Source organism: Emys orbicularis, chromosome 3 (genome assembly GCF_028017835.1).
Source record: "Emys orbicularis isolate rEmyOrb1 chromosome 3, rEmyOrb1.hap1, whole genome shotgun sequence".
NCBI classification, from domain to species: Eukaryota; Metazoa; Chordata; order Testudines; family Emydidae; genus Emys; species Emys orbicularis.
Genome location: NC_088685.1, coordinates 3,872,947 through 3,894,239, shown reverse-complemented (window position 1 = coordinate 3,894,239; position 21,293 = coordinate 3,872,947). Strand labels below are relative to the sequence as shown.

The 21,293-nt window shown below is 48.0% G+C and overlaps 1 protein-coding gene across 1 annotated transcript in view; it reads right to left on the bottom strand.

Moving 5' to 3' along the window:
* SELENOI (selenoprotein I) overlaps positions 1 to 20,063 on the bottom strand; it is a 62,604-nt gene extending 42,541 nt beyond the window's left edge. Inside the window, exon 1 of the mRNA XM_065401376.1 lies at positions 19,953 to 20,063. Within this exon, the coding sequence (XP_065257448.1) occupies positions 19,953 to 20,009 (57 nt within the window). The 5' untranslated portion in view covers positions 20,010 to 20,063. The remainder of the gene's footprint in view (positions 1 to 19,952) is intronic.
* Between the last annotated feature and the right edge of the window lie 1,230 nt (positions 20,064 to 21,293).

Genomic DNA, 21,293 nt, shown 5'->3' with positions numbered 1-21,293 from the left:
GCTGCAAAATGGGGTACTGTGAAAGAACGAATTAGAAGCCTGAACTTGATATGTAAAAAAATAAGAAACGAAAGGGCAAGGGGAAGAGGATGACACTGTTGAAGCAACAGATTGTTTTAGCAAGACCCAAGATAAGGAGACTGCAATAGCTGAGGAGGGAGATGATTAAGGCCTGAATAAGGAGTTGTGCATGTTAGGATAGAATAGAATCATAGAAGATTAGGGTTAGAAAAGACTTCAGGAGGTCATCTAGTCCAACCCCCTGCTCAAAGCCCAACTAAATCATCCCAGCCAGGGCTTTGTCAAGCCGGGCCTTAAAAACCTCTAAGGATGGAGATTCCACCACCTCCCTAGGTAACCCATTCCAGTGCTTCACCACCCTCCTAGTGAAACAGTTTTTCCTAATATCCAACCTCGACCTCCCCCACTACAACTTGAGACCATTGCTTCTTGTTCTGTCATCTGCCACCACTGAGAAGAGCCGAGCTCCATCCTCTTTGGAACCCCCCTTCAGGTAGTTGAAGGCTGCTATGAAATCCCCCCTCACTCTTCTCTTCTGCAGACTAAATGAGACCAGTTCCCTCAGCCTCTCCTCATAAATCACGTGCCCCAGCCCCCTAATCATTTTCGTTGCCCTCCACTGGACTCTCTCCAATTTGTCCACATCCTTTCTGTAGTGGGGGACCCAAAACTGGACGCAGTATTCCAGGTGTGGCCTCACCAGTGCCGAATAGAGGGGAATAATCACTTCCCTCAATCTGCTGGCAATGCTCCTACTAATACAGCCCAATATGCCGTTAGCCTTCTTGACAACAAGGGCACACTGCTGACTCATATCCAGCTTCTTGTCCACTGTAATCCCCAGGTCCTTTTCTGCAGAACTGCCGCTTAGCCAGTCAGTCCCCAGCCTGTAGCAGTGCATGGGATTCTTCCATCCTAAGTGCAGGACTCTGCACTTGTCCTTGTTGAACCTCAGATTTCTTTTGGCCCAATCCTCCAATTTGTCTAGGTCACTCTGGACCCTATCCCTACCCCCCACCGTATCTACCTCTCCCCCCAGCTTACTGTCATCTGTGAACTTGCTGAGGGTGCAATCCATCCCATCATCCAGATCATTAATGAAGGTGTTGATTACAAAACCGGCACCAAGACCCCAGGGGTGGGACACTCTGCTTGATACCGGCTGCCAACTAGACATCGAGCCATTGATCACTACCCATCGAGCCCAACGATCTAACCAGCTTTCTATCCACCTTATAGTTCATTAATCCAGCCCATACTTCTTTAACTTGCTGGCAAGAATACTGTCGGAGACCGTATCAAAAGCTTTGCTAAAGTCAAGATATATCACATCCACCGCTTTCCCCATATCCACAGAGCCAGTTATATCATAGAAGGCAATCAGGTTGGTCAGGCATGACTTGCCCTTGGTGAATCCATGTTGACTGTTCCTGATCACCTTCCTCTCCTCCAAGTGCTTCAAAATGGTTTCCTTGAGGACCTGCTCCATGATTTTTCCAGGGACTGAGGTGAGGCTGACTGGTCTGTAGTTCCCCCGGATTCTCTTTTTCCAATTGTCTAGGACCTTCCCCAATCGCCACGAGTTTTCAGAGATAATGGCCAATGGCTCTGCAGTGACATCTGCCAACTCCCTCAGCACCCTCGGATGCATTGCATTCGGCCCCATGGACTTCTGTATGTCCAGCTTTTCTAAATAGTCCTTAACCTGTTCTTTCACCGCTGAGGGCTGCTCATCTCCTCCCCCATACTGTGCTGCCCAGTGCAGTAGTCTGGGAGCTGACCTTGTCTGTGAAGACCGAGGCAAAAAAACCATTGAGTACTTCAGCTTTTTCCACATTAATGGTCACTAGGCTGCCTCCCCCATTCAGTAAGGGTCCCACACTTTCCCTGACCTTTTTCTTGTTGCTAACATATTTGTAGAAACCCTTCTTGTTACCCTTCACATCCCTTGCTAGCTGCAACTCCAATTAGCAGGGGTAGAGTTTTTAAATGCTGAAGGAGAGAGAGACAGAGGCAAAGGACGAGATGCTGCAAGTCACAACCTTCCTCTGAGGCCTTGGCTACACTCGCGGATTCACAGCGCTGCCGCGCGAGTGTAGTCGCGCCACCAGCGCTGCGAGAGCTCTCTCGCAGCACTGCAAGGACTCCACCTCTCTGAAGGGAATAGCATGCAGCGCTGCGAGGGAGCGTGCAGCGCTGCAGGCGCTGATTACACTGGCGCTTTACAGCGCTGCACTCGCTGCGCTCGGGGGGGGGGGTTTCACACCCCTGAGCGCAGCAAGTGCAGCGCTGTGAATTGCCAGTGTAGCCAAGGCCACAGTCTCCCAGTAGATTCTGAACCGTTAGGGCTTCTCTACACTTACCGGGGGATCACGAACAGCGATCAATGCATCGGCAGTCGATTTAGCGGGTCTAGTGAAGACCCGCTAAATCGACCGCAGATCGCTCTCCGGCCTAATCCTGCACTCCACTGGATCAAGAAGAGTAGGGGGAGTCGATGGGAGAGCGTCTCCCGTCGACGTTTTGTAGTGTGGACCCCACGGTAAGTAGATCTAAGCTACGGCGACTTGAGTTACGCTATTCACGTAACTCAAATTGCGTAGCTTAGATCGAATTTCCCCTGTAGTGTAGACAAGGCCTTAATTAGCTCTTATGGGCAGGGACAGCACCGTATCTAGCACAGTACCGAGTACATCCTCTGCACAGAGTCAATTACTCTTTTTTAAAACCAGAAAAAACACTTGAGAATTCCATGTGAGCGCAGAGAAACTCATTACATTGTGCAAAGAGAAAATAGTCAGAACCTTCTTTTAAACAAATCTACCAAAGCAAAAACAAGGAAAGATTTCAGCAGGAGCCAGGAACTGCAGGAAAATTCTCTTGAAATTCAAGCAATGCCTTTATCTGAAGCGGACAGAAAGGAGAACATTGTATGGTAAATTGCTGTTTGTACAGACGAGACTGGGGCTGTACTGTTTGTGTTCACCCCTCTCTCAGCCCTGCTACAGCTCACTCTAAGGGCTAGCCTACACTGGCCGCGGCAGCGCTTTAACGTGGTTTGTGTGGTTGCGGTGCAGTGCTGAGAGAGAGCTCTCCCAGTGCTCTAAAAAACCCACCTCCACGAAGGGCGTAGCTCCCAGCGCTGGTGCACTGTCTACACTGGGCTTTACAGTGCTGAAACTTGCTGCACTCAGGGGTGTGTTTTTTCACACCCCCAGCAAGAAAGTTGCAGCGCTGTAAATTGCCAGTGTAGACAAGCCCTTAGTCATTCTCCATTAGCAGAGGTGTGGGCAAATAAGAGTTAAACAGCATTCTTTACAGGTATCCTACACAAAGCAAAGTCTTGAGACTTGTGAAAAGCAAAACAGTATAGTGGTACACTGAGCTAAGTCAACTGTGCAAACCCTAATTGTGTAACCATTTTCTGAGCCAGGGACTGGAAACAATACTTTGATTTCCATAATGAGCTGAAGTACTTTTTCAAACAGTCCCAGCAAGCCAAGCACCAAGTGTTAGTTAGCAGAGAACATTTATAATGGGATTTATTGTAGCAGAGATGCAAAACAGTCACAGGACTGTTGTCGTAGTTTTAATCCCATCAGAAAGACAACATGTGTGTTGATCAGAGTGCTAATTTCTCCTACCTGCCAACAGAACACAGATCATTTCCCTGATTACAATGCATCCCTTTGGGGACCTCCATGTGAAGCGGACAGTGCCAACTCCTTACAGTAATTTCCTGATTTAAATGCCTTGTGAGAGGAAGGACACTTCATGCGATCAGAGCATCTCATGCACTAACAACTATGCAGCAGAGGGAGTGTACAGGAGGAGACCCACTCTTCATGAGCTGCTAGCCTTGGATAAAATAGCGAAAGAATATTTTTTTCAATTGTAAGCATGGCAATCACTTTTCCAGCATCCCTTTAGGGCTATATCTTTGCTGCAAAGTTAACTCTGGCTCCTTCCTGGGTGTTGCCCCTAGCCCAGCGCCCATCCACGCACACAGACTTCTCACCTGAGCATGGTGGGGCTGCCTAGCCAGCACATTCTGGGATATAGGCTAAAGCCCAAGCGTTGCTTACACTAGGGTTGGTAAGTCCTGCTAATGCCATCCCATTATTCCACCTCTCCTGCTCCCTGGGTGCTCAAAAGTACAGTCAAGTTCTCCCACAATTCACTGGGAAGGAGTCAGAGCAGCTCAGCTTACTGCAGCGCTAAGAACCATGGGATATCCCCCCCAGAAGTCCTACCGCCTCACATGACCGAGTAAAGCACTAGTGTGGATGCAGTGGAGTGGACACACTTGACTACAGCTGCTTACACCTGAGCCAAGCCAAACCAGGAAGCAATGACCTGCGTTAACTGCAGTGAAGATTGTATACCTTCATTACTCTGGGGGCCATGTTAAATCCAATCTCCTCCTGGAGGAGGGGCAAATGATCTCCCTTCCTAATCCATCAGTTGTTAAGTAGCTGTAAATTGTGGCCGTTGAAGGACACAAAGTAACCTCCCCCTCCCCCCAGGAAGTAAGAGTGCTATAGCTAGCTCTTGATCTGGTGAGCAGGAGACCACAATGCAAAGTCTAATGTGAGTCACACAGACAAATGAATCACCCCATGCTAGGAGGGTTCCTCTGTGACAGGAGGGTGTGTCTTCTACCAGGAGAGACTCTGAAGGGGGATACTCTCACCCCTGTTTATCCTTGTTTAAATGCTGAACATCACCTAATCTCTTCATTAGACGCTCCCAAAACCACAATCAACAGGAATCTAAATCCCTGCTCTGAAAGCGAGGGACCAAACAAAGCCAGCCCTGTTTTGTGCCTTTTGCATGTAGGCTAGAGAAAGTGCTCATGACACAAGCACACAACTCATGCTAGCCCTTCACCCTTCCAGAGCAAGGCAGAGACCCTCCGCAAGATGCACGTCATGCACGGGGCTTGAAGATTTACCAGACACCTAACAGCTGGAGGACTCAACCTATTAGCCCAGAGGCAGACATGTAAAATGAAGAAGGTGGGGGCTCCAGCAGGGAGGTCCTAGGGCAAGACTTTGCTGAGTAGCCCAGCTTTCACCCCACCCCCCCAAACACCTACTGGGGAGGACATTTGGATTTTGGCCTGGACTCTACTTGGGGGCATCGTCTTTCATATCATCCTCCAGTTATCAGGTGTCTGAACGGCTGCTGCAGATATGGGGGGGAGAGGGTAACTTGTGAGTAACTGCTGTGCCTAATTCCATAGCTCCACGCAGCAGCACTAGTGTGAAATGGACAATTCTTGACAGCTTCACAGCTGCCCACAGGTTTCTAAATAGCAGCAGAAAAACTGATCAGATGCCCTGATTTCACACGGCTGCTGCTTGTGGCTCCAGTGCCTCTCCTTGGCAGAGCCAACTCTCTTCATACTCAGGGCTTGTCTAAACAGAAAAGGTATCTGTACACTTATACCAGCCTAACCTATCATTTATAGCATGCTATCGTTATTTGTATTAGCGGAGCACGAGGTATACCAGCATAAATCCCTGTGTGAACATTCTTAGCAACTTAAACTAAACCAGAAAGAAGCACTAATTCTGAAATAAGAACGTCTACACTGGGAGTTATGCCAGTAGAACTACAACAGAGTAATTATACCAGAGGTTAACTTCACAGCCATTAGGGCTAGTTATAATTTAATTAGATGAAAGTTTATAGCCTGCAGAAATTGGTGGCTTAGCTACCAACTCTAGCAAGGGAAAGCTATCCACTCTTAGTAGAGGATTTTTCACATTCAATTCAGGTCACCCAAAATCAGGACTCAGATTTATGAGGGGGCTCTGAGTGGATGGAGGGGGCAAAAATCATCTGGTCAATCAAATGAAAAATACGGAACAGTAGTTAACTGCCCAAGAAGAACGTCACAGGACAGAGAAGGCTGCAGTCTTCAGCCCCTGAACATTACTACAGATAGACTGATACCAATTGTTAGCACAGAAAGAGCTAAAACCACCAGCTGGGTACCAGGTGCTGTTAGCTACATCTGTAAATTACTCAGAGTTCAGATACATCTTTGGCCATCTTCCCTGTAAAGCTCTCAGCACAAACCGTAAATTGTCCCTTCTTGTGTAGGCCTGCCTACACACCCACTATAGTCAGCGACAGCAATCTGACAGTCATACTATTTGCTACCTTAGCCATGGCCCATGCAGTTACAAACAACAATCCAAGCTGCCCGTACTAAATGCCTACAAAGGACAGACAGGTCATTTGGTAGCTGTGAAAATGACAGGCTGGTAGTTTTACAATGAACATATCTGTTTAGTTTGATTAGTACTGCACAGAGCAGTAACCTTTCCTTTGTAATCACGCTGACAATCTATTGCTATGACAGTAAATACAGCAAAGCTCCAACCACAGCTAAAATATCTTGAAATGCAAGAGCCACTTTCTCGTACACAAGTTGGAGGAAAAGGTTTGACAGTTCTTCTAGAAAGCAATCAAGGATCCACTAGACGAGTATAAAGTGTCAGGGTTTAGCCAAATGGAGAAGTGCCTTATCAAGAGCTATCGCTAATCAAGTAGCAAGAGAGGCCTAGAAGCCTCCTGATGTCCTTTTAGAGAGATGAATGGAGACATGAAGTTTGGTAGCAATATTCAATGAAAAGCCACCAAGCGACCTTGTTCTTAAGCATGCTGGAGACAGCTCAGACTTGAATAGATTAGAACACAGTGCACAAGACCCAGCTGCTTGCCTTTAATGGTATACACTACCAGCAAGCTGTTGGCAAGATCTCAGCTGTCCCTTAAAGGCACATGTAGGTTAGAGGCCTGGACTGAACAAGTAGGTTAGTTGCGTATGCCTCTGCCGAATGTGTTCTGGAAATTTTTCTGGAGAGTAAACCAAAGCTCCTAACCTCACTTCACTGCTTAGATTAGAAAGTAGCCATCAACCCTTTTCCTGCCCCGGAGGTATAGCATATCTGTAACAGGGCAGGGTAATTTTTAAAAATGAGACCCTGCAGTCAGTCAGTAATGCACACTAAGCCCTATCAGTATTCTGAAAAGCAAATCCTAATTTGCTGAGGAGCTTGTGTTTCCAGAAACAGCTGCTGAGAGTGCGCCGCAGACACTCTCAATTCATTCATGACACAGCAGCGTTCTACATGATGGAGAACAGATTATTTTTAGTCTACAGGCTTCGAGAGAATTCTGGAGTGCTCAGGACTAGAATAAAGCACATTCTGAAGCCAATGCTAAGAAATGGGCAGCCCAAGGTTGGGTGGGAAGAAAGCCAGAAAGTATCTAAAAAGCACTCTGGAGACCAGAACCACCTAGAAAGCGTGAAGTGTAATGACCAAGAGGGTTGCAAACACCACTTGATTTGTCCAATATAGTAACAGGCCTCTAGGAGCAGTTTGTTTGCCACATCCACCCATAACCCTTTCATAGCTGGCCTTCAACCACATCAGTTTTGCTGCTGTCACCCATAAACATGATATTAAAAATCAACAGAATATTTGGACTTCTAGTACCTGGAGCACTGTGTCACAGTAGAGGTGCTGTAGCTAGAACAGTCAGCACAAGTCAATTTACTCAGTAGTACCAAGGTAATGCAGATGTTCCACAGCTGCCTATAGCAGATTCACATACAAGATCAATTAAGCAAAAGGATGCAGCCTAAGATATGGCTCTCTCTGCATTGGTGGTTTTGATCAGGCCAATGTTTCTAATTAGGTCTTAGAAGGAAATTATAACCGTGCCATGCTTTCAATCCAGACCCTGTGTTTAATCTGTAAAGACTTTGTTGGACTAAAGCCTCTCTTCTGGTGAGCCACCTCACAGTTTCATACCACAAGACAATTGTGCTTGACAGGAATACTTCTGCAGATGAATCTGCTCAGAGTGAAGCTCTGCAGAGATCCTTTGACTGCATCTCCTAACCAGACCAGACCAGACTGAGACCAGGTCCATTTATTTTCAAAGCATGAAGCAAGATACACCCCCCCCCCCAACCCCCTTTTTCTCCACCCTTCCCCAGCAATAAGGTTTAAAGAACAGCTATCATTTCTCATGGGGGAAGGGGAGGAATGAGAAGCAGAACATGGAGGAATCTAAGTAACACCAGCTGCAGCAAGGAAAGAAGAAGAATATGCTCCCTTATGGGCAAATTCAGTGTTACTGTATGCAACACCCAGATAACATCATTGTGACGGGTTGGATCACAGAAACCCCCTTGGGAGCTGCCACCCAATGTGCAAAGACTACCCCTGCTTCTGTTTTCCCTGCCAGCTCAGGATTCCAGCACCCTGTCTTGCTGAGCCAGACACTCCAGTCTGCTTTAACAAAGACTCAGGGTCTGGATCGCTTGTCCCAAAGCTGCAAGTTTACCTGAAAACCAGCTTACAGGAGTGTGCTTGTCTTTAGCACTCAGATGCCCAACTCCCAATGGGGTCTAAACCCAGATAAATTCGTTTTACCCTGCATAAAGCTTATGCAGAGTAAACTCATAAATTGTTCGCCCTCTATAACACTGATAGAGAGATATGCACAGTTGTTTGCTCCCCCAGGTATTAATACATACTCTGAGTAAATTACTAAATAAAAAGTGATTTTATTAAATACAGACAGTAGGATTTAAGTGGTTCAAAGTAGTAACAGACAGAACAAAGTAAGTCACAAGCAAAATAAAATAAAATGCGCAAATCTATGCCTAATCAAACTAAATACAGATAAGTTTCTCACCAGTTCCAGAATGCTCCCTTTTACAGGCTACTCTCCCTTTAGCCTGGGTCCAGCAATCTTTCACAACCCCTGTAGTCTGTTTTTTGTTTCAGTTTCTTTCAAGTATCCTGGGGGGGGTGGAGAGGCTCCTTCTTTAGCCAGCTGAAGACAAAATGGAGGGGTCTCCCCCAAGCTTAAATAGGCTCTCTCTTGTGGGAGGGGACCCCCCTCCTCCCTCCTATGCAAAGTCCAGCTCCAAGATGGAGTTTTGGAGACACCTGGGCAAGTCACATGCCCCTGCATGACTCAGTCTTTACAGGCCGACGCCATTGTCCACATGGTATCTTGCATGTCTCCAGGAAGACTTCTTATGTGGATTGGAGCATTCCAAGATGCATTGTTCTCCAAGTGTTTCCCGATCAGGTACTTAACCTGGCAAATTTCTTCCTAAAGAACCTGACCAAATGCCTCACCAAGCTTACTTAGAAATCAAGCAAGCATACAGCCCATATTCTTAACCTTAAGTAAAAAATGGTATATAAGTACAAAGGATGAATAGATATAGTAGACCATAACCTTTACGGAAATGTGTTACATGGCACAGGCAGCACAAAACATATTTCAGTTATATCATACATACATTTATAAACACCCCCCCATAAAGCCTTATGGGGTACGCTGTCACAATCATAATAAATTAGAAATGCTTAAGATAGACTAATGTCTCCTTGCCCAGATCTCAGTATTACCTTCCTGTTTATAACAGATCCTCAATGGGAGGATAGTACTGAATCTCCATATGGCAACTGGGAGATACCAGAAAAATCACCACTTCCTGATGCATAATATCTAATTCTGCCTGCAACATCTGTACATGCAGAACTTCCTGCTTATTTCTGTTAGCATTCATCTAGTGCCTGAGCAGAAGATCACAGATCAGGAATCTGCAAGCTCTTCGCAAGCTGGAGGTTTGAAGTCACAGAGACTAGCATCCAGGAGGACTTTGCATCTTTACAAAGCAACTAAAACCATGGTACCTGTGTTAAAAGACAACAGAATGTGGCTTTCACATAACTAATAGTGGGACTTTGAATCTTAGGATGCCTTATTCACAGCACCATTTTGTTTGTCTCAAGAATAAGGAAAGAGGTGACTGTGGAAGGAGAATGAATAGAAAGCTACTTGTCATTGATAATCCCAAGAGAAAAGCAAGCTAAAGATGGAGATATTTTATGACCCAATAGTTCTGCTATAAAAAGCCACCCCTTACTTTTAAAAACCAACTTTTGCTTTTGGCTTATTAAAAATCACACCCCAAAATCATAGGAGTGAACTCCTCAGTATGCTTTTATTTTTGAGCCTGCCAGCTACCGGCATTCCCTGCCTAGGTACTTATATGGCCCCCATCACTGCAATATCCAAGTAGCTCCCACAAGTAAAAAGTTACAATATTTCTCACTTCCTTCTTTGCTGACAAGATGGCGGCTTGGGTCGTTTTTTCCCCTCTACTGGACAGAGCACTGGATTAGGACTCAGATGACCCAGGTTCAATTTACAGCTCTGCCACTTCTTTGCTGGGAGCCCTTGAAGCACAGGGAAGAAATTGACATGCGCAATTTCCCTATCTGTAAAATGGGAACAATGATACCAACCGCCTTTGTAAAGTGCTTTGAGGCCTATGGATGAAAAACATGCATTATACAAGAGGTAGGCATTACTGTAACTAAGTAGTGAATACGTTATTTCAGAAAGGGCTGGATTTCCTTCAAGCCTCGCCAACACCAAGACTTGAAGTAGTAATTTGTTTGTGTTTTCTCACCTATTCACCCAATTTGGAGTACACATTGAGACCACTTCTTAGCCTGCACCCATTGTACACTTCCCTAAAATATTGGAGGGAACCAGACTAAGTACCTCATGGCAGAACTCTGGTCTACAATCACTGTGAAGCACCAAGTACGCTTATTATTAAACTGTACAACAATGCTTATTGTTAAACGGTTTGCTGGCAAGCTTGTGTACCACTGGAGAATCGTACCTACACAACTATTCTCCTTTCAATGGCAGAACGTTTTAAACAGCAGAATAGATCCTTCAAGATAGTGCTTTGGATGCTGGAGGCCATAAATGGGTGTGCTTGAGCAGCCCCCATGTTATATCCTTCAGATTTTTCAGGTTTCTTTGCCATCTTTAATAATACATGGCTGCATTTTGTAGAATTTTACATGCAGCAAAATTAGCATTGGGCTTGTACATGACCTTGAACAAGAACCCTTTACTTTGGATTCCAGACTTCCATCCTTCCAGTAGCAGAAATAATTTGCACACCAACACGTGTCAGAGTATGGGATGCTGAGATACACATGCAGAATCAGAAGCTAGAAAGAAGATAAAAAAAAAAGTAGGCCACATTTCTCCTGTCACCTCCACTCAAATTTACTGTGATTAGAGTTGCTGGAGTGTCCAAAGGCTCAATCAAGACTGAGGTCCCATTATCCGCATCACTGAGGCGGGCACCATATCTGCCCAAGAATTTGCTGTCTCAACAGACAGCATCGGCCAGGAGGGTTGGGAGAGAACAGCAAAAGAAGGCAGCCACCTGTTCTATGCAGTTTTCCAGTTGGTTTTCAGCCACCAACTTCCAAACTTGGGGAAGTGAATCATTATCTCCATTTTACAGATGGGGAAATTGCACTTCCCTCCCTCAGAGAAGCATTATGAAGACAAATACATTTAAAGGTTGTGGGACATAATCTATAGGAATAGAATCAGGGGGTAGCCGTGTTAGTCTGTATCTACAAAAACAACAAGGAGTCTGGTGGCACCTTAAAGACTAACAGATTTATTTGGGCATAAGCTTTCGTGAGTAAAAACCTCACTTCTTCGGATGCATAGAGTGAAAGTTACAGATGCAGGCGTTATATACTGACACATGGAGAGCAGGGAGTTACTTCGCAAGTGGAGAACCAGTGTTGACAGGGCCAATTCAATCAGGGTGGATGTAGTCCACTCCCAATAATAGATGAGGAGGTGTCAATTCCAGGAGAGGAAAAGCTGCTTCTGTAATGAGCCAGCCACTCCCAGTCCCTATTCAAGCCCAGATTAATGGTGTTGAATTTGCAAATGAATTTTAGTTCTGCGGTTTCTCTTTGAAGTCTGTTTCTGAAGTTTTTTTGTTCAATGATAGTGACTTTTAAATCTGTAATAGAATGACCAGGGAGATTGAAGTGTTCACTTACTGGCTTATGTATGTTACCATTCCTGATGTCCGATTTGTGTCCATTTATTCTTTTGCGGAGGGACTGTCCGGTTTGGCCAATGTACATGGCAGAGGGGCATTGCTGGCACATGATGGCATATATAACATTAGTGGATGTGCAGGTGAATGAGCCCTTGATGGTGTGGCTGATGTGGTTGGGTCCTCTGATGCTGTTGCCAGAGTAGATATGGGGACAGAGTAGGCAACGAGGTTTGCTACAGGGATAGGTTCCTGGGTTGGTGTTTCTGTGGTGTGGTGTGTAGTTGCTGGTGAGTATTTGCTTCAGGTTGGGGGGTTGTCTGTAAGCGAGGACTGGCCTGCCTCCCAAGGTCTGTGAGAGTGAGGGATCATTTTCCAGGATAGGTTGTAGATCGTGGATAATGCGCTGGAGAGGTTTTAGCTGGGGGCTGTATGTGATGGCCAGTGGTGTTCTGTTATTGTCCTTGTTGGGCCTGTCCTGTAGTAGGTGATTTCTGGGTACCCGTTGTGACGTTGTGCAGTCTATATGGTTTTATAAAAATATAAGTGAGTATAATGTAACTGGGATATGCTTCATGCAAAAGGTCTCTTGTAAGGTATCATTACAAAGCTTATAATCTACTGAGTGTGATCATCCGATTTGTATAAATGTACCACTCTTGTATCTAAAACTAGAAATATAAAACATAACTCTGAGGGCCTATTGTAATTATGTAAAGTGTGGGCCATTAATGATGGTTTGGAATCTTGATGACTCCCATTAACAAGGACCATTGTCTGCAGATGACTGTGTTTACCTGTGAGTCTTCCTGTATATGTGTGCTGGCAAGTGAGTAATGAAGTCTTGCAGTGACATGTGATCATGTCACCTGAACTGGAATCCATCTTTAACCTGGTGCTTTTCCAGTGAGGGGGGGTGGAAACCCAGAGAGACAAAGGGTTCCCGCCTTATGCGAAAGATATATAAAGGGGTGGAAGAGAACAGGGAGGGAGAGAAGCCATCATGGAGAATCCCCTAGATAACACCTAAGCTGGAACAAAAGCTGTACCAGGGGAAAGAATTGTGCCCAGGCCTGGAAGGTGTCCAGTCTGAGAAAAACTTACTGAAGCATCTCTGAGGGTGAGATTATCTGTATTTAGTTTGATTAGGCATAGATTTGCGCATTTTATTTTATTTTGCTTGTGACTTACTTTGTTCTGTCTGTTACTACTTTGAACCACTTAGATCCTACTGTCTGTATTTAATAAAATCACTTTTTATTTAGTAATTTACTCAGAGTATGTATTAATACCTGGGGGAGCAAACAACTGTGCATATCTCTCTATCAGTGTTATAGAGGGCGAACAATTTATGAGTTTGCCCTGCATAAGCTTTATGCAGGGTAAAACGGATTTATCTGGGTTTAGACCCCATTGGGAGTTGGGCATCTGAGTGCTAAAGACAAGCACACTCCTGTGAGCTGGTTTTCAGGTAAACTTGCAGCTTTGGGACAAGCGATCCAGACCCTGAGTCTTTGTTAGAGCAGACTGGAGTGTCTGGCTCAGCGAGACGGGGTGCTGGAGTCCTGAGCTGGCAGGGAAAACTGAAGCAGGGGTAGTCTTTGCACATTGGGTGGCAGCTCCCAAGGGGGTTTCTGTGATCCAACCCGTCACAGTGGCGTAGTCGAGCAGGATCTGTGCACAGCTGATTGCTTTGAGATACTGGTAGTGATTTTAAGTGAGTTTTAAGTGTGGTGGCTGGAGAACAGACAAAGTGGTTACTGGTTTGTTATTTTCTGTTTGCTTATTTCGGGAAAGGAAATTAGGGACAGAAAAGGAAGCAAAATAAGTAAGAATGAAGATCAAAAGAAGCTAAAACTACACAAGTTGCAAATTGCCCAGAAAGACTGAACAATGGGCGCTGGAAATGTCTCTGTTAACTAAGAAGCCCCTGAGCTGAGTACATCTCAGTTTCAGTGAACTGCAGATGGGTGTGGCCCAACCTCTGTCTGTGCTGAAGCTGACTGGAGTGTCTAACCTAGCAAGACAGGAGGGGAGGGGTGCCTGTTCTGGCAGGAGGGTGTTCTCGGTGGTATCCCAGCTCATCAAGTGATGGTCTCAAGGGAAAACAAATGGAAATTGATGTACAATTTGCCTGGAAAAAGGCTGACCTGGAAAAAGAAAAGGCTGCCCACCAGCCTGGACTTAAGAGACAAAGCAAGTAAGACCCAGAAGCATGACCTGGCTGTAATGGAGTGGAAGAGGTGCACAGAGACATGTATCCTGGAGCTGGAAGTTGGGGTCCTGGTGACTGCTGCGGTGGGAACAAACCCCAAGGACTCTAGCTGGAAGCAAACCCAACCTGAGTGAAAGGGGGGGGATTTTGCTGGCCAGCGAAAGGTCCCTCATAGCTGGTAGCTGTGAGCCTACAGCTGGGTCAGGGTCTCTTTCCCTTTTGGGGGACACAGGAGTGTCTGCCCAGTAGGGGAGCCCAAAAACGAATTTTAGGTATACTGCCTCCGCCATGGTCAGTGTCCAAGTCTCTGGCAGTAAGTTCAGGAGGAGGGTGTGACGTTGTGCAGTCTATATGGTTTTATAAAAATATAAGTGAGTATAATGTAACTGGGATATGCTTCATGCAAAAGGTCTCTTGTAAGGTATCATTACAAAGCTTATAATCTACTGAGTGTGATCATCCGATTTGTATAAATGTACCACTCTTGTATCTAAAACTAGAAATATAAAACATAACTCTGAGGGCCTATTGTAATTATGTAAAGTGTGGGCCATTAATGATGGTTTGGAATCTTGATGACTCCCATTAACAAGGACCATTGTCTGCAGATGACTGTGTTTACCTGTGAGTCTTCCTGTATATGTGTGCTGGCAAGTGAGTAATGAAGTCTTGCAGTGACATGTGATCATGTCACCTGAACTGGAATCCATCTTTAACCTGGTGCTTTTCCAGTGAGGGGGGGTGGAAACCCAGAGAGACAAAGGGTTCCCGCCTTATGCGAAAGATATATAAAGGGGTGGAAGAGAACAGGGAGGGAGAGAAGCCATCATGGAGAATCCCCTAGATAACACCTAAGCTGGAACAAAAGCTGTACCAGGGGAAAGAATTGTGCCCAGGCCTGGAAGGTGTCCAGTCTGAGAAAAACTTACTGAAGCATCTCTGAGGGTGAGATTATCTGTATTTAGTTTGATTAGGCATAGATTTGCGCATTTTATTTTATTTTGCTTGTGACTTACTTTGTTCTGTCTGTTACTACTTTGAACCACTTAGATCCTACTGTCTGTATTTAATAAAATCACTTTTTATTTAGTAATTTACTCAGAGTATGTATTAATACCTGGGGGAGCAAACAACTGTGCATATCTCTCTATCAGTGTTATAGAGGGCGAACAATTTATGAGTTTGCCCTGCATAAGCTTTATGCAGGGTAAAACGGATTTATCTGGGTTTAGACCCCATTGGGAGTTGGGCATCTGAGTGCTAAAGACAAGCACACTCCTGTGAGCTGGTTTCGGGTAAACTTGCAGCTTTGGGACTAGTGATTCAGACCCTGAGTCTTTGTTAGAGCAGACGGGAGTGTCTGGCTCAGCAAGACAGGGTGCTGGAATCCTGAGCTGGCAGGGAAAACAGAAGCAGGGGTAGTCTTTGCACATTGGGTGGCAGCTCCCAAGGGGGTTTCTGTGATCCAACCCGTCACACCCGTCTTGCTCTATCAATCTGTTTCCTCACTTCCCCAGGTGGGTATTGTAGTTTTACGAATGCTTGATAAAGATCTTGTAGGTGTTTGTCTCTGTCTGAGGGGTTGGAGCAAATTCAGTTGTATCTTAGGGCTTGGCTGTAGACAATGGATCGTGTGATGTGTCTTGGATGGAAGCTGGAGGCATGTAGGTACGTATAGCAGTCAGTAGGTTTCCGGTATAGGGTGGTGTTTATGTGACCATCACTTATTTGCACTGTAGTGTCCAGGAAGTGGATCTCTTGTGTGGACTGGTCCAGGCTGAGGTTGATGGTGGGGTGGAAATTGTTGAAGTCCAGGTGGAATTCTTCAAGGGCCTCCTTTCCGTGGGTCCATATGATGAAGATGTCATCAATGTAGCGCAAGTACAGGAGGGGCACTAGGGGACGAGAGTTGAGGAAGCGTTGTTCTAAGTCAGCCATAAAAATGTTGGCATACTGTGGGGCCATGCGGGTACCCATAGCAGTGCCACTGACTTGAAGGTATAAGTTGTCCCCAAATCTGAAGTGGTTGTGGGCGAGGACAAAGTCACAAAGCTCAGCCACCAGGCTTGCTGTGGCCTCATCAGGGATACTGTTCCTGACAGCTTGTAGTCCATCCTCATGTGGAATATTGGTATAAAGTGCTTCTACATCCATGGTGGCCAGGATGGTGTTTTCAGGAAGAACACCAATGCATTGTAGTTTCCTCAGGAAGTCGGTGGTGTCTCGAAGATAGCTGGGAGTGCTGGTAGCGTAGGGTCTGAGGAGAGAGTCCAAATAGCCAGATAATCCTGCTGTAAGAGTGCCAATGCCTGAGATGATGGGGCGTCCAGGGTTTCCGGGTTTATGGATCTTGGGTAGCAGATAGAATACCCCTGGTCGGGGTTCTGGGGGTGTGTCCATGTAGATTTGTTCCCGTACTGTAGCTGGGAGTTTCTTGAGCAGATGGTGTAGTTTCTTTTGGTATTCCTCAGTGGGATCAGAGGATAGTGGCCTGTAGAATGTGGTCTTGGAGAGTTGCCTGGCAGCCTCCTGTTCATAATCCGACCTGTTCATTATGACTACAGCACCTCCTTTGTCAGCCCCTTTGATGAAGTGAGGTTTTTACTCACGAAAGCTTATAATCTATAGGAATGGGGGCCCTGAGCAATTAAGATAAAGATACAATTTTAGCCCCTCAAGCTGCAAACACTTATGCATGAGCGCAGTCCCATGGAAGTCAGAGACTATTCATGAGTCATGTTACATATCTGCTTAGATACGTGTTTGCAGGATCACATGTTAAATTTTCAATCTTGTGGTTTTTGCCTATATCAGCTTTAGAAGCTTCAAGTAAGATACCCTATCACTGTGGCATTTTTTAAACGGCATTTAAAATTTAACAAATAAATTTTAATATAAAGTTGCATTAACACAAATTTTTAAAGCCTGAACGTGACTTGATTTAATAATAATAAAAAAAAAAATCAAGTGATTTAAACCTGTCTATCCCAGTTCCTAATCTGTAAAATGGGGAGAAGAACACTCCTACCTCCAAGGGGTGTGGTGAGAATAAATAAGCAACTGCTATGATAATGGAAGCCATGTAAGTACCTACAATACATAGAGCAATTCTGCTGCTGCTTTCCTCAGGAGACCTGGCTCTCGCGAGGGATGGCCCAAGACTGTGGCACTTGCTCCCTTATCCACCATTTCCAGCCCATGCGCAAAGCACAGTTCCTCCCCCTTGGTTTTCTATTAGCCTGACATGCCGTGGGTTTGGAAAGGCATCCATACACAATTATTCCCCCTAGGTAAGGCACAGAGGAACCCCGCTTGACTGGTATTAATCACGAGGTTTAACTCTTAAAGGTGCTCAGATACCATGGTGATAAGTGCTGTATAAAAAAACCTAAATGGGATACAATACCATGCTAGTGCCCGAGACCAGACAGCAAAACTAAGGGTACGTCCAGACTACCCACCGGATCGGCGGGTAGCGATCGATCTATCGGGGATCGATCTATCGCGTCTCATCTAGACGCGATAGATCGATCCCCGAACGCGCTCCCGTCAACTCCGGAGCTCCACTAGGGCGAGCGGCGGTAGCGGAGTCGACGGGGGAGCCGCGGCCGTCGATCCCGTACCGTGAGGACGGGAGATAAGTCGAAATAAGATACGTCGACTTCAGCTACGCTATTCCCATAGCTGAAGTTGCATATCTTACATTGAGCCCCACCCCCACCCCAGTGTAGACCAGGGGTAAGTAGAAGGTGAAGTTAACCTGTCTAGTTTCACTACTGATGCGGGGGGGTGGGGGGGATTAATATCAATTATAAAAAAAAATAAATCAATTTTTTATAGTTATGTTGATCGGAGTGAAATTTTATTAGTACCACAGATAAAGAAAATATTATTTTAATATAATGACTCTTATGTCAAGTGTCCCTAGAACATTATAAAAGGGACCACGAGTTTTGGTACAACGTCTGCTTCTGTACACTGAAATTTGGATACCCCCCAAAAAGTCTACTCATGTTTACAATGATTTCCTTAAATAGGTTTCATCGATGTACATTTACTCATTGCTCCCACACGTTTTATCTACGTCAGAGGATCAGCTTCTGTATAAGAACATCCATCAGTTTTGCAAGATAAACAGCAACATGCACCCATGTATTTAACATGGTTGAATCCATAAGGTATTCGCAGCTGAATACAGCTCTAGTCCCACAACTCCCATTAACATCAAGGTGACTCATGTGACTCAGACCCCATGCAGCAAGCTGACAGCAGACTCCTACTGCAGAAAGCCACAAGCCCAGTCAACAACAACATTGCCACACAAACAGCCAGGTGTATACACCCACTGTATTCAGAACACACTGCGAAAGCCCCAATCCTGTGTCATCACTAGCTTGACTCAGTCATGTTAGAGAAGCTGCTGCTGCCCAACACAGTCTGATTAGACAGAGAAGGATTTTCTCAGCCTGAGAAAAGATTGCATAGAAAGCGAGGGTCGGGCAGCAAAAGCTTTTTTAAAAAACACACCCATTTAAAATGAGCAAAGCAGCCGCAACCACAATAAGGGTCAAAGTTTTTCCTGTGGACTCCATTATACCTTAATCACACATTAAACGTTAGACATGGTACGAGTTCTTGGGGGAAGACAAAGGAAACGGTTCCCGCGATTGAACTTGGCCGGCTTTAGTCAGTGGGATGTGAATCCGGATCAGAACCAGCCCGTCCAGTCGGCGGGCTCGGGCAATAACCAGCACACCCGGGTGTGGGCTCACAGCGGGGCGGGGGGGGAATCTACCCCCAGGGCAGCCCCTGAGCAAGAGGAGGTGCCAGTGCGCGAAGGGGGAAACGCAGCACGAGGCGCAGCCCCCCCCCCGGCAGGCTGGCAGCCGTACACACCCTACCCCGGCGCGGGGAAGATGGAGAATTGCACCTCACCCCCCCGACCCCCCCAGCGGGCTCCAACCCCGGCAGGTGGGATCCGCGCCCGGGGCCGTCCTGCCATCCCGGATCTCCGGCAGCAGCCGGGCGGGGAAGGCGCAAGCCAAGCGCATGGAGCGAGCATCCGGCCCCGGGCAGGCGGGGCAGCGGCGAGGGGGAGCCCGGGGCGGCGGCGGGGCCGGGGAAGGCGCCGACACCCCCCCCCCCCCCACAGCGGGGCGCGTCCGCGGGGGGAGGGACCGGGCCGCCGCCTGATGCGCATTGCCTCGGGAAATGCCCCCCCCCCGCCCTCCGGGGCTCCCCACACAGAACCCCCCCCCCGAGCCCACACGGACCCCCCCCCCCGGCACCGCCCGGCCCTCCCCACACAGACCCCCCCAGCCCACACGGATCCCCCCCGGCACCGCCCGGGGCTCCCCACACAGAACAACCCCCCCCGAGCCCACACGGACCCCCCCCGGCACCCCCCACACAGACACCCCCCCCCGAGCCCACACGGACCCCCCCCGGCACCGCCCGGGGCTCCCCACACAGAACAACCCCCCCCCGAGCCCACACGGACCCCCCCCGGCACCCCCCACACAGACACCCCCCCCCGAGCCCACACGGACCCCCCCCGGCACCGCCCGGGGCTCCCCACACAGAACGCCCCCCCCAGCCCACACGGACCCCCCCCGGCACCCCCCGGGGCTCCCCACACAGAACCCCCCCGCCCTCCGGCGCTCCCCACACAGAACCCCCCCGCCCTCCGGCGCTCCCCACACAGGAACCCCCCGAGCCCACACAGAACCCCCCCCCCCGGAGCTCCCCACACAGACACCCCCCCCCCCAAGGCACCTTGTACTTGTCGAAGCCGGCCAGCTGCTCGGGGGTCACGTACTCGTAGCCGGCCATGGCGGCGGCGAGGCGGGCGGGCGAGGAAGCGGCCGGTCTGACAGCAGCAGACGCGAGGGGACTGGCGGCGCGGAGCAGACCTGACTTGGCCCCCGCCGGCTGCCGTAGCCGCCTCCCGAATCACGCTCACGCCCTCCCCTGGCTCGGCATCAGCCCATCCGGCGTGCCTGGTGACGTCACCACGTCGGCCCTCCCGCTGCCGCCATCTTGGGATAGGCGGGGGCAGGCACTGCCTGTGATCACGTGGTACCTCCCAGCCAGGCAGCAGATGGCCCTGAGGCTGGGTCATCCTGGGGCCAGCCAGGCAGGGCTGCCCCCTGCAGGGGGAGAGGGGAGCCCCTTGGTGCAAGGGGGCCAATAGGGGCAGAATCCCAGGCACCCTAGTGAAAGGGTGGTAGGGGTCCCCTGCGGCCAGGCCAGCCTGCTGGGTGCCAGGCACTGGTGGAGCAGGGCCCGGCCCATTGCTGTAGCCCCCGGGGGCTGGAGGGGCCGGGACCCTGCTGGGCTGCAGGTGCTGCACTCACACAGGATGGTCTGTCCTTGTAGGCTGCAGCCTCAGAGGTGCCAGCGGGAGCCAGAGGCCGCCAGCGGGAGCCAGCTGGGCCTAGAGACCCTACAGATAAATCCTTGAGGAGAAGTAGCCGTTTGTAAATAGGGGGTTGTAAAACTACACAGGTATCGGTGACAATGCCACTTTACTGCATCTGAGGCTGGAAGGCCTGGGTGTGGGACTGGGCACTGCAGGTCCACGGTGGTAACAAAATCACCACTCGTTGTAAGGCTGGGGAGAACCATGCTTCCAGGTCTCCAGGCCTTTGCAGGAGGCTCTGATGCATGCTGTCCTCCACGCTCCCTCTGTGTGCTTTGATGCTCAGACCCACTATGGCCCTCACCATGCAGCCATAAACCCAGCCTAGGATTCCCCTTCTGTAAAGGAGTTGCTGACTGGTGTAGAGGCAGTACACCATCGCCCCACAATCCCTGGTGGAGACAGCTTGGCCAAGGAAACAAGGGTGTGTCCGTGTGCTCTGGTGAAATGACCTGTCAGGGTTGTTGGCAGCCGGCACAATGTAAAGCAGTCTTCAGTTCAAAGGATCTAACACTGTAAGTTGCTGTTATTCATCACTCAGTGTTCTACATTGCTCAAAAATAGACAGTGATCATTACCTTTGGTAACAAGGTGGATGCGCCAGACATTCTCAGAGGCTGTATCAGATAGCAAGTCCTAGGGGCTAAGAGGAAGACTAATGAGATAATAGGGTTTTTCACTTATAAGTCACCAGT